Source organism: Aquarana catesbeiana, linkage group LG03 (genome assembly GCF_042186555.1).
Source record: "Aquarana catesbeiana isolate 2022-GZ linkage group LG03, ASM4218655v1, whole genome shotgun sequence".
NCBI classification, from domain to species: domain Eukaryota; kingdom Metazoa; phylum Chordata; class Amphibia; order Anura; family Ranidae; genus Aquarana; species Aquarana catesbeiana.
The window spans coordinates 124,563,609-124,581,642 of record NC_133326.1 but is presented as its reverse complement, the minus strand read 5'-3'; the positions used below and the strand labels follow the sequence as shown (position 1 = coordinate 124,581,642).

Here is an 18,034-nt window from a genome sequence, read left to right as displayed (position 1 = left end):
ATTTACTGGAAAACAGAACCATAATGAATCGGATCGTAGGGGGAGGCCACACCTTTTACTATACAAATAATAGGCTGCGCTGCTAATAAATGAACGTGATCATAGTTAATACAACCAACCCTGTGACAATCAAGCGTAAACAGAATACAAATAAATAAAAGTATTCAATAACTGGAAAACTTAAATCACACAAATAAAATAATGGATGATGGTGAATAAGGATTCAGTAACCAAAAAAAATTGAATGAGTCCATATAATCAGAAAAAGTCCTTATGGGTACAGAAACTTTTTTGATAGAGGGAGAAAGACACCTTTCTTCAAGTGATGTAAGGCATGCAAAAAACTGTCTCCCTAGGGAGCGTGATGTAGTAGGGAGTTCCTCCACCTCAAGTAAGTAAGCCCCTTACCAGATCCAAAGATCTCCTGTCACAGAGATCATACACGCAAGTGGCTGTGTCCCCCAGCCACTGGGTCTCTGTTAAGATGTATGTCACCGGCCACCGCTCCAGGAAATCAACCTAGTAAAGATGTTTCCGCTCCCATTCCACAGGTATACATGAAAAGAAAATGCTCCATAGCGTAATACAGTAAAAACGTTTTTATTAAATAAAAGAAATGCACTTACAGTGTGTGCAGATAAAAATCGCCTCTAGAATCAATAAGCGCCGGCCGGCTCTCAGCTGCTGCCCGTTCCTTCCGGGATCAGCGTGGTATGGTGGTGACGTCTGCACGCCGCTCCTCCCTACGCCGTTTCGACAAATCTGTCGCCACACCTTTTGCCTGACTGAGTAAAGCACCAAAAGTGGGGAATTCTAGTAAATGTATTGAAAACATAGTTGACTGTACATATGGAGACTTTGCCAGAGTGACATTAATTTGTCACTGGGAAGCTCCTGGGACCTGTATGTGATCTTACAGGTCTGTCTGCTTCCACAATAAGTAGTCTCACTCTTTTTGGTGCACTTTTTTCTTAAAGTACTTAAACTGAATGGAATTTAATATGCCTAAGCACTGTGCCTCATCTGAAACAAATCCCATTTTTTAAAATCCTTTTGTTACGTCTGATTGCTTCTGATCACTTGAAGCCTCTTTAGAGCCACTTTTTGTCTACATACACACATGCACTCCAGTGAATGGCGGCATGGTATTTCTCAGGGACGGCTTCCCAAAAGTGACAACGGTGAACTTTGTCTTGGAAGGGTGTGTTAACAGCAGGAGTACAGTTGGAAGACAGTGCAAGAACATTGCCATTCTAAAATGGAAAGTGCCTGCACAAAGACTCTTATGGTAGGATCCCCAGAATTTATATTAATGAAAACTGCAAATTTAGTAATATTGAAAATTACTTTTGAAATCATGTATTGACTTGTTGAAGTTTTTATAAATTTTTTTTGTGTTTTCTGTGTTTTTAAGGGCTTTTACATCATATGCTATAAACCAAAACCTTTTTGTTAGAACAGACTAATCTCTGGCTTTGCTGGTTTACAACACAGTGTAAGAGGTTTTGTAATCTTGCAGCACATCTGTTATATGAAAGTAAGATGGATTTCCTTCCTGCATTCAGAATGTAAAGTATAGAATTGTAAACCTGAGTGAGGCCTCTGAAGTGCTAACAGCTATGTGGTCTACCTTTTTTATCACACTATTTCCCGTCACATAGTATACACCATAGTATACACCTCAGAGCTGTACTAGTTACCTTCGCTTTGAGTCACTGCACTATTAGTGGGTGGATTATAGTAATTTGCTGTATATTACTGACCATTTGCTTCACGAATAGACCTTATTTGATGCAAGTTTCTCTCGGTTACTCAGAATGTGATCGTTCTGACCAAATATGTTTGGGGGGAAAAACTACTATTCTTTTTCTCCCTATGAAACGATTAACTTGAATTGGCAATCTAAAAGCAGCCAACTCCCCTGATCTGTTTTATCTGTTGTCATTAAGTCAAGTGACAGCTTTATATATAGTAACATCTAGATATTTCCTTCTAACTACATTAGGCTCAATTCATAAACCTACAGTGCCTTGAAAAAGTATTCATACCCCTTGAAATTTTCCACTTTTTGTCATGTTACAACAAAAACGTAAAATGTATTTTATTGGGAGTTTATGTGATAAACCAACACAAAGTGGCACATAATTAATTGGAAGGAAAATAATAAATTGTTTTCAATTTTTTTTTAGAAATCACTGAAAAGTGCGGTGTGCATTTGTATTCAGGCCCATTTACTCTGATACTCCTTACTAACATCTATTGGCACCAATTGCCGTCAGCAGTCACCTATTAAGTAAATAGAGTCCACCTGTGTTTAATTTATTCTCATTATAAATACAGCTGTTCTGTGAAGCTCTCCGAGGTTTGTTAGCGTACTCAAGTTATCAAAACCGAATCATGAAGGCCAAGGAACACACCAGACAGGTCATGGAGAAGTTTAAAGTGATTGTAAGGGTTTTTTTTTAATAACAAACATATCATACTTGCCTCCACTGTGCAGCTTGTATTGCAGAGAGTGTCCCCACATCAGATAACCCCCTGGGAGAAGCGCTCTCCTGGGTGATTACCTTGCGGGCGTGCTCTCGAGAAATAATATATTATATGATAATGTATAGAAGTCAGTTATGTTGAATTAAAGCAGAGTTCCACCCAAAAATGGAACTTCTGCTTTAAGGGAATGTGACCCCCTGACATGCCACATTTGGCATGTCATTTTTGGGGGGGTTGCAGAAACCCTCTTTTTATAATTTTAAAATGATTTATCTTTTTTGGAGTTGTGACCACATCCTGTTATGAGAAATGACTGCTTGGAAACACGACTTTGCACTTTCTAGTCATGCTGATTTTGTTCTTGTTGTTCTTTGTTAGAAACTCTGTGCAGAACCTTAGACCTGGCAGAAGTGGGCAAGAGACAAGAAAGAGTACCTTCTACACAAATGAGGAATGGGAACTGTTGAATCCTACTCCTAAAGAGCTGGAAGAATCACTCCTACATGAGGAGAAGAAGAGACCTGTGGAAGGAGGCCTAAAAAACCCTGGTATAAAATAGAAATATATACTATAAATATAAATACCAGACATATATGGCTCTCATATCTCGTATTAACTGCTTCTTTTTATGTCTGTTACTCCTCTTTGTAACTATTGCACAGGTCCCTTTTCAAGGGGGACAATTTGAAGACATCATCTTCTTTTTTTTTTTTTTTTTTCCCAAAAATTTTTATTCAGCAGAAACAAGAGACTTCAGTAAGAGTCTAGAATCCCCACCTGTATTCCGGTGATTCCGCCTATTTTTAATCCCCCCCCCCCCCACCCCAAAACAAAAGGAGATTAACTATATACAAGCCCCCCCAGGCATGAAAATTATATATAGTGTAATATTCGACTACCGCATCATATAACCCACATAACCGAGTCTGTAACCCCACCCTCAAGTCCCTCCCACCAGATTATGACAAATGTATAGCTAGCTCCGTCTCCATACTTCTTCAGCCATTACTCACTCACCCCATTTTCCATTCTCCTTTTGGTCAACCCACCTAAACCAAACCTTCCTAAATTTCTTGGGAGCTCCCCTGGCCTCGTACGTCATGTGGGAGAGAAGAATGTCAGCATTCACAACTTTCAACCACATCCCTAAAGTCAGTTATTCCATGTGGCTCCATCTCCTTGCTATACGTTTCCTAACTCAAGTACATTATTCTAAGGATCAGCTTGGTGTGCTCATTTAACACCTCTTGATCAAAAAATCCCAAGAGACAACTCAAGGGGGGGCATATAATTGGAAGGACAAAGTTATCTGCTATAAATTCAATCATCATAGACCACAATGGTCTCACCTTGGCACATTCCCACACCATATGAACAAAAGAGCCATCCGCCCCCAAAGATTTATGGCAAGTAGCGGAGTCTCTCCTGCGCATACGGAATAATCTGATTGGTGTATAATACATCTGATGGAGGTATCGAAGCTGTATCATTCTATCTATTGAAGAGATGACAGAGCCCAGACAAGTGTCCAGTGCCTCCTGCCACAGCTCCTCTTACAATTCCGGTATAAACATTTCCCAACGAGACCTAGCCTTCGCGACCAACCTACGTCCCCTGGGCCCACCTCCAGATAGTATCTGGAAACTCTTTTGACCAGGTCAGAATCCCCAAGGACCCTTTCTAACAAGGTATTCTGTACCTGTACTTCCCCTATACCGAACTGCGCCACTACTGCATGCCGCATCTGGACGTATCGAAAATGCCAGGTTCTGGGTATCCCAAACAGTTCCCTCAGCTGAGCAAAGGTACACAGCTTACCTTCCTGAAATATGTGGTGGAGATACTTAACCCCATATTTAGCCTATACTCTCCCATCCTCAAGTTTAAATAACTCCTTGAGGGTTTCATTATACCACAGAGGGTTATTAGGTGACTTCCATAGGTGTCCATCTCGATTTTGTTGGGCACAGATATGAAATATCCATCCAGGCAGAGCCATTACCGAACCCACCCTTCTACTTGGCACAACCTTCCTATAGACCATATTCAGAAAAGTCACCTGCGAAGTAGCCACCGCAGATTCCAACAACGCAGTCGCATTAGGGATCTGAGGAAAAAATCTCCAATGCAGGAAGGACAGCTGTGCTGCAAAGAGGTAGGCTCATAAGTCCGGAAGGGCCAGTCCCCCCATTGTATCAGGCAATTTCAGTACGACCATGGACACCCTGGGGGCTCGAGATCCCCACAAAAATCCCACTACAACAGAGTCTATGTTCCTGAAGACCTGTTTTGACACAGACAGGTGAGTTCGAGAGGATGTACAAAAACTTAGGAAGAAAAATAATTTAAAATACATTTTACCCATCACTGTAAGTGGTAGCTTCTGCCATTTTTGCACCTTCTCCGAAGAGCTCCTATACTCTGCGTCCAATTTAGCTCCAAAAACCTAGAGATGGGCAGCTGTACCTGAATCCCTAGGTATTTAAAAGATCCAGACAGCGGAATGGGACAATCAGTAGGGGCCACTTCATGTTCATCAGTGGGAAATAGAGATGACTTGGCCCCTGTTATCCTGAAGCCAGAGAAGTCTCCGAATTCCTGAATCAACCCAAAGGTCGCTGAAAGCGAGGGACACGGATCCTGCAAATACAGCAGTATGTCATCTGCATACAATGACACGTGTTCCTCCAGATTCCCCAACCGGAGACCAGAGAAGGTATCACTAGACCTCAACTTAGTCACTAGGGGTTCTATGGCCAGGGCAAACAGGAGTAGAGACAATGGGCACCCCTGTTTAGTTCCACGAAAAACAGGAAAAGGCTCTGGGCTAATACCATTAACCCGTAATCTCACCAATGGTTCGGTGTATAAAAGTGTCACCCAGGGGATAAAAACAGGGCCAAACCCATAGGACTCCAGAAGCCGAAACAGTTAGGGCCACTCCACTGAGTCAAAAGCCTTCTTCGTGTCTAAGGAAGCCACCAGCCATGTCCCAGAGTTGTCGGGTCTAGCCTGAAGGTTCAGAAATAAACTCCTAATATTCATCTGAGCACACTTACCCGGGATAAATCCCGTTTAATCCGCATTCACAAGTTTTAGTATCACCGTCTGTAACCTCCCCGCTATAATTTTGGACAGGATTTTTGTGTCCACATTCATCAGTGAGATCGGGTGGTAGGTGTCGCATAACCTAGGGTCCTCCCCCCCCCCCCCCCCCCCCTTTTGGGATCAGGACCACCAGAGCCTCTCTCATGGAAAGTGGCAGTCTACTATCTGACCTGGCCGATTCAAACACTCTCAACAGACTGGGTGCCAAACTATCCCTAAAAGTGTCGTACCACTCCAAGGGGAGACCATCCAGACCAGGAGATTGCCACTTCCACCTCCTCCACAGTAATATCTTTTTTCAGAATGGTGCGGTCTTCGTCAGTCAGTATGGGCAGATCAATATTTGATAAGTAGGTCTCTAATACTTCCCCCCTCAGAGGTGCACAACACATACAGTTCCCTGTAAAATTTAGCAAAGACGTGTAAGATATCTCCTGAGTCACATACTTCCGCCCCGTGCCTGTCACTATCTCTATCTTCTCTCTCTCTATCTTCTCTCTCTCTCTCTCTCTCTCTCTCTCTCTCTCTCTCTCTCTCTCTCTCTCTCTCTCTCTCTCTCTCATATAACATGCACCCCAAGTTTAGGAGGGAATTTTAAGGAGAAAAACTTACATTTAAATGCCCATCAATGCAGCCTTATCAGTGTCCATTTGCAGCCTTGTCCGTGTCACTGCAGTTTTTAAATATGGCGCCGCCAAGAGACACAGAGCCGGTCCTGTGACTCTCGGCTGCTTTCGGCTCCTCTCGTAGTCCTGTGGGCGGAGCCGAGCGCCGCCGATATACATACATAGCCGAGTGTACTCGGCTAGGTTCGGCTAGCTCCGCTCACAGTCACGCCCAGTCCCTGTGTTATGTCCATCATAGGGCGGGACTGAGCGGAGCTAGCCGAGTACACTCGGCTATGTATGTCGGCGGCGCTCGCTCCTCCGCTCACAGTCAGCGGGGGATCGGCATATAACACGCACCCGCGATTTTCCCCTGATTTTAAGGGGAAAAAAGTGCGTGTTATACGCCGATAAATACGGTGTATGTATGTATATATATATATATATATATATATATATATATATATATATATATATATATATATATATATATATATATATATATATATATATATATAAAATAGGTATGCCAGCATTCTACTGTTCTTATCCCCGAACTCAAATGTGCGCCAAGTCTGAGTTTAGTGGTCTGACCAGTCAGTAGAGCCTGATATTCCCTAGTTTTCCCCTGCAAATCCAGCAATCCCTCCCTAGTCGGGGTCCTAACATATTCTGCCTCCACTAGTGACACCTCTGCTTCCTTCTCTTTCACCTCAGAGGCAAGCTGCTTCTCGAATCCACTTACTTCCGTCATGAAAACCCCTCTTAGAGTGGCTTTGAAGGCCTCCCACTGAAGGAGGGGTTAACCCACTTTCTCATTCTCAACCCAAAAGGTACCAATAGCCAGAGTAGATTTAATCTTCACATGTTCCTCCTGTAACCAACTAGCTTCCATGCACCAGTGGCGGATCCCAGGCTTAGGCCCCAAACTAAGGTCTAGTACAATGGGAGATTGGTCAGACAGTGCTCTAGGCAAATATGCAACCTTGCTCACTAACTCCAGTCCATCCCCCTCAGTAAGGATAGTGTCTATTCTGGACAGTGATTTATGCGTTTCAGAGAAGCAAGAGTATTCCTTGGTGTCTGGATGATGAAACTGCCATACATCCCAGAAGCCATAGTTAGACAATCATCTCGCCAAGGGGGACAGAGTCGCAGGAGATGCTCCCATCCTATCCATAGTCTGATCCGCCACTGCATTAAAATCCCCCAAAATGAAAATCCTCCCTTCCGCTATCTCATCACCTAGCCTGTAACATATCATCTAGATGAGAAAGTGTAAAGGGGAGGAACATATAAATTCACAAACGTCAGCCACTTATTCATTATTTTGACGACCAGAATAACATAACTTCCCTTAATATCCGATTTAATGACCTGTATACCTATGGGCATCGCTTTGGTAACCAAGGTAGATACCCCTCTGGCATAGGGGTTGAAACTTGCATGGTACGCCCCAGCAATATGAGTCCTCCTGAGAGAGAGAGAGAACTCTGGCGCGCCCTGTAAGTGAGTCTCCTGCAGCAGAATCGAGTTTGGTTCATATTTCTTGATATAGTTAAAAACTAGGAAGCGTTTAAATTTAGAGTTGAGGCCTCTAACTTTCCATGACGCCACTCTAAGATTTACTTCCATTTCTAATGATTCCAGCACAGCCTGAGAGCAATTCACCCATCCCCTCAATTAATGCAGGGGAGGATACCAGGGCCTCCCTCCCTCCAAGAGCCCACCGAAAACATGTAACATTTTCAAAGATGAGATACACTTTCCCCATAAACCCCAAAGAACTTGAGTCCAGTTAAAAAAGTCATGCCCATGAAAAACACAAACACAGACCCCCACCCCCCCACCCCTGCACCCAGCCACAACTTGCCAGGCACTTACAGTGGGGACAGAAAGTATTCAGACCCCCTTAAATTTTTCACACTGTTATATTGCAGCCATTTGCTAAAATCATTTAAGTTAATTTTTTTCCTCATTAATCTACACACAGCACCCCATATTAACAGAAAAACACAGAATTGTTGACATTTTTGCAGATTTATTAGAAAAGAAAAATTAAAATATCACATGGTCCTAAGTATTCAGACCCTTTGCTCAGTATTTAGTAGAAGCACCCTTTTGATCTAATACAGCTATGAGTCTTTTTGGGAAAAATGCAACAAGTTTTTCACACCTGCCATTCCTCCTTGCAGATCCTCCCCAGTTCTGTCAGGTTGGATGGTAAACGTTGGTGGACAGCCATTTTTAGGTCTCTCCAAAGATGCTCAATTGGGTTTAAGTCAGGGCTCTGGCTGGGCCATTCAAGAACAGTCACGGAGTTGTTGTGAAGCCACTCCTTCGATATTTTAGCTGTGTGCTTAGGGTCATTGTCTTGTTGGAAGGTAAACCTTCGGCCCAGTCTGAGGTCCTGAGCACTCTGGAGAAGGTTTTCGTCCAGGATATCCCTGTACTTGGCCACATTCATCTTTCCCTCGATTGCAACCAGTCGTCTTGTCCCTGCAGCTGAAAAACACCCCCACAGCATGATGCTGCCACCACCATGCTTCACTGTTGGGACTGTATTGGACAGGTGATGAGCAGTACCTGGTTTTCTCCACACATACCGCTTAGAATTAAGGCCAAAAAGTTCTATCTTGGTCTCATCAGACCAGAGAATATTATTTCTCACCATCTTGGAGTCCTTCAGGTGGTTTTTTAGCAAACTCCATGCGGCTTTCATCTGTCTTGCACTTAGGAGAGGCTTCTGTCGGCCGCTCTGCCATAAAGCCCCGACTGGTGAAGGGCTTCAGTGATGGTTGACTCTCTACAACTTTCTCCCATCTCCCGACTGCATCTCTGGAGCTCAACCACAGTGATCTTTGGGTTCTTCTTTACCTCTCTCACCAAGGCTCTTCTCCCCCGATAGCTCAGTTTGGCCAGACGGCCAGCTCAAGGAAGGGTTCTGGTCTTCCCAAAGGTCTTCCATTTAAGGATTATGGAGGTCACTGTGCTCTTAGGAACCTTAAGTGCAGCAGAATTTTTTTTTGGAACCTTGACCAGATCTGTGCCTTGCCACAATTCTGTCTCTGAGCTCTTCAGGCAGTTCCTTTGACCTTATGATTCTCATTTGCTCTGACATGCAGTGTGAGCTGTAAGGTCTTGTGTAGACAGGTGTGTGGCTTTCCAAACAAGTCCAATCAGTATATTCAAACACAGCTGAACTCGAAGGTGTAGAACCATCTCAAGGATGATCAGAAGAAATGGACAGTACCTGAGTTAAATATATGAGTGTCACAGCAAAGGGTCTGAATACTTAGGACCATGTGATATTGCGTTTTTTCTTTTTTAATAAATCTGCAAAAATGTCAACAATTCTGTGTTTTAATGAGGAAAAAAAATCAACTTAAATGATTTTAGCAAATGGCTGCAATATAACAAAGAGTGAAAAATTTAAGGGGGTCTGAATACTTTCTGTCCCCACTGTATATCCCATAACAGTCAACCAAAAAATGAGGGAAACTGATGTGAGGCTTATTCAAAACCCCACAAGTCCCAGCATCCGAAAAGAACCCAGTCCCTAGAGCGATACAAAAAATGACAACCAAAACCCCCTTTAAAAAAAATAAAAGGGGGTTAGTACACTTTTTGCGATGTACAGAACAGTCCCCAGATCCCCTTTTGTAGAAGTGAGTGTGAACAGCAATATAACCGAGCAAGAAAAAAAGAATAATTGCATAGTTAGTCATCCGTATTGCAGGCCAGACAGAGCAAAGGAGTATATTCCTGAGTAAGGTATTAAGAAAAGGGTAGCAGGAAAAGGGGCATCCATCTATCCCTGCAACCAACCACCCCTGGGCCACACTCCCTACCCCCAGCAGACAGCAAAGCCTCAGAAGGATGCTATGGAGGACGCTGGGAACCTACCCCCCCCCCCCCCCCCCCCCTCGGGCAACCTGGGGTATCCAACCATCTGGAAGCTTCCACAGGTGTAGTGAAGAAGAAAACTTTGCCATTATCCATGACTGGCAGCTTAGCTGGGTATAGCATGCTGTACAGTGCCTTGCAAAAGTATTCCCCCCCCTTGGCATTTTTCGTGTTTTGTTGCCTCACAACCTGGAATTAACATGGATTATTTGAGGATTTGCATCATTTAATTTACAGAACATTCCCACAACTTTGAAGATTTTTATTTTTTTTTTATTGTGAAGCAAACAACAAATAGGACAAAATAACAGAAAAAGTCAATGTGTATAACTATTTACCCCCCTAAAGTCAATACTTTGCAGAGCCACCTTTTGCGGCTATCACAGCTCCAGGTAGCTTTGGATAAGTCTCTATGAGCTTGCCACATCTTGCCACTGGGATTCTTGCCCATTCCTCCTTGCAAAACTGCTCCAGCTCCTTGAAGTTGGATGGTTTGCGTTTGTAAACAGCAATCTTTATGTCTGACCACAGATTTTCTATTGGATTGAGGTCTGGGCTTTGACTAGGCCATTCCAAAACATTTACATGTTTCCCCTAAACCACTCAAGTGTTGCTTTAGCAGTGTGTTTGGGGTCATTGTCCTGCTGGAAAGTGAACCTCCGTCCTAGCCTCAATTCACACACAGAGTGGTACAGGTTTTGCTCAAGAATATCCATGTATTTAGCACCATAAATCTTTCCCTCAACCCTGACCAGTTTCCCAGTCCCGACTGCTGAAAAACATCCCCACAGCATGATGCTGCCACCACCATGTTTCACTGTGGGGATGGTGTGCTTTGGGTGATGTGTTGGGTTTGCGCCAGGCATAGTGTTTTTCTTTGACTAAAAAGTTCAATTTTAGTCTCATCAGACCAGAGCACCTCCCTCCATACATTTTGGGAGTCTCCCACATGCCTTTTCACAAACTCAAAACGTGCCATTTTTTGTTTTTTGCTGAAAGTAATGGTTTTCTTCTGGCCACTCTACCATAAAGCCCAACTCTGTGGAGCGTACGGCTTATTGTCGTCCTATGTACAAATACTCCAGTCTCTGCTGTGGAACTCTGCAGCTCCTCCAGGGTTACCTTAGGTCTCTTTGCTGCCTCTCAGATTAATCTCCTTGCCCGGTCTGTGAGTTTTGGTGTGCAGCCATCTCTTGGCAGGTTTGCAGTTGTGCCATGTTCTTTCCATTTGGTTATGATAGATTTGATGGTGCTTCTAGGGATCATCAAAGATTTGTTTTTTTTTTTTGTTTTTTTTATAACCTAACACTGACTTGTACTTCTCAACAACATTGTCCCTTACTTGTTTGGAGAGTTCCTTGGTCTTCATGGCAGTGTTTGGTTAGTGGTGCCTCTTGCTTAGGTATTGCAGCCTCTGGGTGTGTATATGGGTGTTGCAGCCTCAAAAAGGTGTGTATATGTAATGACAGATCATGTGACACTTAGATTGCAAGCAGGTGGACATCATTTCACTAATTATGTGACTTCTGAAGGTAATTGGTTGCACCAGAGCTTTTTTCTGGGCTTCATATCAAAGGGGGTGAATACATACGGACATGCCAATTATCAGTTTTTATTTCTGAAAGTTTTATGTATATATTTTTCTTCACCAACTTAGACTATTGTGTTCTGATCCATCACATATAATTCAGATTTAAAAAACATCGAACTAAAGGATGTAATGTAACAAAATAGTTAAAAAGCCAAGGGGGTGAATACTTTTGCAAGATCCCTGAGGCCTTTCTTCACAGGCTGGAAGCTGGCATTCTGTTTGAGTGGCAGCCAAGAAGTTAGGGTAGATTGAAATCCGGTATCCATTAAACTTCAGCTCCGGGCCAATCCTGGCCCCTCTTAGAATATTTTCCCGGTCAGGTACATGGCAAGCCCTTTTAATAGCAAACATTTTAGTGAAAGTCCCAGGCTCCATATTTTCCTACACTACCGCAGGAAACCCCACTAGCCGGATATTATTCTGTCTAATATGATCCTCCATGTCAGCCATTTTCAAAGCTTGTTCAGACAGGGCCTTCTCTGCCACCTGTACAGCAGTGTCCATGGGCCTTACAGTATCTTCCAGAGAAGCAATACGTTGGCCAGGAGCCTGAGACTTTTATCTTCTGCGTGTCATGTTTCATGAAAGATAATTCAATCTTGAGCTCCCCAAAGTGATCTATAAGCTTATTCTGGCAGCCCTGTGTAGCAGACATGATCTGTGTAAGGGATGGCTCATCCACCCCATCCTCCTCCCATCCTGATCTCCTAGTATGATGCTCCAGCCTGTCCAATGATCTCCCCCTCTGCTTTAACTGTGCCATCTGGGGTCTAGGACTCACCCATTTGCCTTCAGGAGATGCTGGCTGGTCTGGGGCCGCATTGCTCACCAGCGGGGGCCATTCCTCCTCCACCTCCCGGCTGTCGGTGCCATCTTGTGATCCCCAGGCAGACCGTGCCAAACGTTCCTCTGCCGTTTTTGGCAGTTGTGGCCCATATTTCACCATCTTCAGAGGAGCCCGTAAGCATCCTGCACACATTCCCCCCCGCAATTCAGACCTAAATCTGGCAGACTGCTCCCAGGATCAAAGCAGAATTGGGGATCTATGGATGGAGCTCTGTCTCTGCCGTCCTCACATGCTGCGCGCTGGCTCTGCCCCTTAAGACATTGTTAGTACTCAGGGGCTCTTACCCATGCAGTGTGAGGGATTGCTGAGTAGTCCAGCTGGAGTGTGGAGGTTTGGAGAGAAATTTAAGTGGGCAAGAATGTCCAAACCCTGACTTTTGTACAGGGACTTTGGCCCTGGAAGGGGTTAACCCATTTGTGTGAGAGTCCAGAAAAGGAAACTCCCATCACCTGTCTGTGCAGTGTGGACTGCTCTTGACTGAAGTGGTGAAACTGCTGGTAACCTGGTCTTTTGGATGCCTGGAGCAACAAGGGACTTTAACCCTGCATGGGACACAGTTTTTGTGGGCTGTGAGACAAATCTTTACGATTTGAACAATGTGTGTATGAACTATATGTTTTTGTCTATACTGAAGGAAGCTATATTTGTGTTACCTGTTAGGAAGGAATAAAGTCTAACTGCTTTTATCAATGTGCTTTGCTAATGTTCTATCGCACGATTCAGTGGCGAGACACCAAATCATTCCTTATCCACCCTTCAGCACTGTAAAAAGGGTGACTGGACATGCAATCCTTTATATACTAAAAAAGGAAATTAGAAACACACATAACAGTACATCTATGTTATTGTTTCAATCTGGAAACCCACCTACCCCATTGTCTCCTTTCTGGAACCACATCTTTGCCCGCTGCTCCCTCTTTGCACTTCACCTTCTTTGTCTGCAGCTACAGCCTGCCACTTCACATTCCTTACCTGCAGTTTCCCGCCAAGCACTTTCCCGCCAAGCATTTCCCTCCTGACACTTAACCCCCATCCCTTTTGCCAGGATGACCACTCTCTTCCAGAAGTATTGTGCTCCCTTCTGTTCCTCTGTTCTACGGCACTGCTGCAGTTCTCACCCTAAGTCTTCTGCTTGCTGGCTGCATTGCATAGAACAGAAAGTTGCAGTACCAGAAGGACAGATGACCCAGCTGCATCGACACTGTAAACTGAGAGAGAAATACTCCTGGTCATAATCCACCTCTCAGAGATCAAACCACAGCCAAAAAGTCTGCACTGTTTGGAAGAGCAGCAGTGTCAATGGGTGTGTGATAGACCTTTGCTAGTGTCTTCAATGTTATTCATTGATGCTATGTACATATATGTAAATTCCTTAGCTCTCTTCCATAAATGTGCTCTTAGTGCATCAGTATTTTTCGTTGATGCCATGCATGTATGTCAATTTTTCAGCTTCCTTATCTGTGTGTTTGTACTTCAAATGTGTGCAGATTGGAATTGTTTTTCTCTTTCTTCCATGTGAACACATTGTGTTTACTTACTGCATATATGTTACACAATCAGATCACACAAGAGATGGAAATATAAGTGCACGCAAAAAGCACGTTAACAAATTTATGTTTTAAAAACAATCGTATTTCTCTGTTTAATTTGTAACTATATATGTACGTTTTGATGACCATGTTTGTTCATACATATTTACTGTGCTCTACATTGTTTATCTGTCCCACACTGCAAGTCCACTGCCTTATTTAAAGCAATACCTTCTCTATGTATGTGATATCTTAACAGTTGTGTACAGAGTGACTGAGTAATTGCACTGAGCAACTTTAGCGACTAATCTGCATATCTATATATTTATTTTAAAAAGAAAAAAATTGAAGCATAATCTACAAAGGGCCTGTTCATACTTTCCATTATGCTAAATGCTCCATTTTAGGGTGCGAGCAGCAGTCAGTTTTCAGTTAAAATGAGCCATAGTGGGCTTCCTTCCTTCCTTCTCTGTTTTTTTTTTTTTTCTTTTAACTTTATAAGAAGTGCATAATGTGACACTTCATTCATGTCTTCCTTGAGGGGACAGGTTATTGCTGCTGAAATGCTATCTATTCTAAAAGCTTCAATAATAGCAGGCTTGAACCTTCTCTAATTGCAATCTTCTGGTTTGGAGTCTGTGCTGCAAGATGATGATGATTTTAAATAAAACCCACTCCAGGATCTACAACGCCCTGCAATGGATGGTACTCTTGGCTGCAGACAAATGCAGGGCAAAAGAGCCTTCCAGCCCTGGAGGATGAAGATTGGGATGAGGTATAGGACTATCCCTTTCAACGTCTTAAAGGATAGACTTATGAAATACATAATATTACCCCATGTCAATATTATCATAGATAAACTGGGAAAAAATTTTACCTCCTCCTCCACTGCATATTTTATAGAACTGTAATTTCTGAAGTTCTTCCTCCTGCATTTAGTGGACATCTTGGTCTCATTGAAGGCCTACAGAATCCTACTGGGGGAATTGCTACCATAGTTCTAAGGAGGAAGTTATCCACCCCACCAACTAAGAATCACTGGATGTCTTTGGTCAATGCTGTTTTGTTTCTATGTAGGGTCACCAACAGTAGGGATTGTCCTAATAAATTCCCCAATGTCTGCGCTTCCCCTGGCTTGCATCTCCTGACTGGGCACTCACGGTAACCCTCTTCCTCCTTTCTGCTTTGCATCATTGAATGTGGTTTTAACTTAGATTTTCCAGGCATTGAGCTTCTAACATTACCCTATATGTCCCCTGGCTTCCCCCTCTTTGGCCATTCATTTCTGGATGGAGGCACCTCATGCTGTGGTGCTTACTCCTTGCAACCTACTGGGACTATCTGTTTCCCCACCACCTACATAAATATTTGCTTGGAGAAGCTGCTGTTGTGTAATCTTGGTTCCTGATGTCATGTCATGTGCACTTATGTCAGAGCAACAGTTTGGTTTACTTGTCTGCTTGTCATGTGATAACCTGTTGGGGATTTATTTTGTATTTATAATGCAAAACTGTAAAAAACAGAACTTATAAAAAATTAGCATATTGGTTTTCAGTGTAATTTGTCACATTAAGGGCTTACCTATCAATGTCTTGGTGGCATTTTTATTGATGGATCCATAGACAATGGAACCAACCATTGAAGGTTGCTGCAGAACTCATCATTTTGTCAGGCTTTGAACCACATGTCCTGGTACCATGCTTTGCAACTGTGAGAGTAGTGACATGGGGCAGCAGAGTGAACCACAGCTTTCAGTGGGAAACCGTGTATCTGACAAACCCTGAAGTGTATGGGATACAAAACACTGTTCAGACACAGTGGTGTGGGTGGCTAAACAGGCAAGTAATAATAATTTTCTTTGTTGGGAGCCCTTAGTTTAAAATTGTTTTTCTAACAGTTGCTTTAAAGCGAATATAAAGACCAACTTTTTATCTTTCAAAAATAACAATCGTGTTCTGCTTGCCTGCTCTGTGCGATGGATTTGCACAGAGCAGCCCCAATTCTCCTCTTCTCTGGTCCGCTGCTTCTGGCTCCTCTCCCCGCCCCATAGTAAGCCGCTTGCTCTGGGGGCACTCATGCATGCTCGCTCCTGAGCCAGCTCTGTGTGTCACGCCCCCCGCTCCCTCCTCACTGGCTGTCATCGACCACAGCAGGAGCCAGGGCCTCCCACTATTGTGTCTGAGCCAGTGATTAGGGAGAGAGCTGAGAGGGCCTCTGCTCTCGTGCACAGCGCTGGATTGAGTTCGGACTCAGGTAAGTGTTTGCGGGGGGGGGCTGCTTGCAAAAGGTTTTTTACCTAATGTATAGAAATAACCTTCTGCCTTTAGAACCACTTTAATAATAACTTAAGGGTCAACACTTTAATAAGCACTCTATGTGCTGTTTAATAGTAATATACTCTTCGGCTCAGATTATGATTATTGTTAATACATTTTAATGATTATGGAAGCAAACTAAACTAGTCATTTGTTTTTTGTGTTCATCTTACTTTATCAGGAATGGTTTTCCCATTTGATTTTCCACGGCTCCCTGCGAAAGCCAGGCGCCCATTATCACATCTGAATAAGAATCCAAGCAGCATGGACAATTCTTCTGTGGAATCTTTACCTGGGAATGACTCAAAGAATGACTTTGTCCTTCAGTTAAAAGTTCAGAACCAGCAGGGGGAGTTGGAGAGACTGAGGCAGGAACTGAACAGCCAAAAGGTTAGCAGCATATATATATTTCATTGCTTGTTTCTATTTTATGTATTTACAGTATACATACAGCATCGGCATACCCTACAGCCCTTTTGTAGAGTGCATGGAATCCATTAGTGTATGTCCCAGTGCACCCCACAGTTTAGGGTACGTTCACACTATACATGGCGACCCATCTTTTTCTGCAAAAGAAAAATGCAGATCACTGCTGGGGCACATAAAAAAAAAAAAAATCAATTGATTTTCAAGGTGTCCTTTTGATACCACAACGCTGGTGTGATGTACAGCCTGGTATAGAAAAATGCAGACATGCTGTATTTTTTTTGCAGTGCACTGCATGGCACCACTTGTGTGAAGATACTATGTGACACTTCAAAAAAAGATTTTGCCCCCTCCTTCCCCTGTAGCCTTCTGGGACACAATAGGTCCCAGAAGACTGCAAGACCATTTGTGAAGTGCAACGTGGCTCGAGAGTGCACAGTTTGGTCTAAGGTTTCCCTTCGTGAAGATCCTGGTGCCTGCACCTCGAGGCCAATTGAAGCCTGCTTGGGTGAGGACATTGCTAGATCCAGGGGCAAGTAAATGTCCTTATATTAAAAGTCAGCAGCTATAAATACTTTTAATTTTTGGGGTGGAGACTGGAGCTCCTCTTTAACATTTGACTGGTTGCGAGGTAAAATCTACATTATGAAAACACTGAGAGATGCAATGTTTACTGGGAAGTCATTTGATATTTAGTGTAGTCTTGATTATTGGATCTATTACATTCAAGGCATGTACACCACTATATGTATGTGTATGGCCCTTACATACGTGAGCTCAAACAGTATGAACCTCTGCTTGCCTGTTTAATAAGTGCGAATATGTCTTCACACTGTTGGCAATCGTGACACACTTTTTTACTGTATTTTGCAAAACTGTTATAATTGTAAATAGGCGACAGTACAGTATCACAAGATTGAAATGTTAGAATTCAAAGTGTTGTATATGAAAGTAATACTAAAAGCTACTTTTTTTTTTTTTTTTAAAGAAAAAAGGTTATACTTGCCTGCTTTTGTGCAATGATATTTCACAAGTTGCTTTCCTCTTCTTCTGGCAGTCCCCTATCAGTGTTGTCAGCTTCTCCCTTCTCCTGGGGCTTCCTGTGCTGAGCCAGGCTGCGTGCATCCATAGAGGAGTAAACCTTGCCCCTCGCTCCCTCCTTACAGGAGTTTGACTGATGGCAGCAGGAGCTTATGGCTTTGCTGCCCTGAGTTTCA

General features: G+C 43.2%; 1 protein-coding gene across 1 annotated transcript in view; it reads left to right on the top strand.

The window, feature by feature from the left end:
- The window catches only part of TBC1D2B (TBC1 domain family member 2B), a 129,037-nt gene that overhangs the window by 45,041 nt on the left and 65,962 nt on the right, over window positions 1-18,034 (top strand). The window contains exons 4-5 of the mRNA XM_073619164.1: window positions 2,869-3,038; window positions 16,573-16,781. Of these exons, the coding sequence (XP_073475265.1) occupies window positions 2,869-3,038; window positions 16,573-16,781 (379 nt within the window). The remainder of the gene's footprint in view (window positions 1-2,868; window positions 3,039-16,572; window positions 16,782-18,034) is intronic.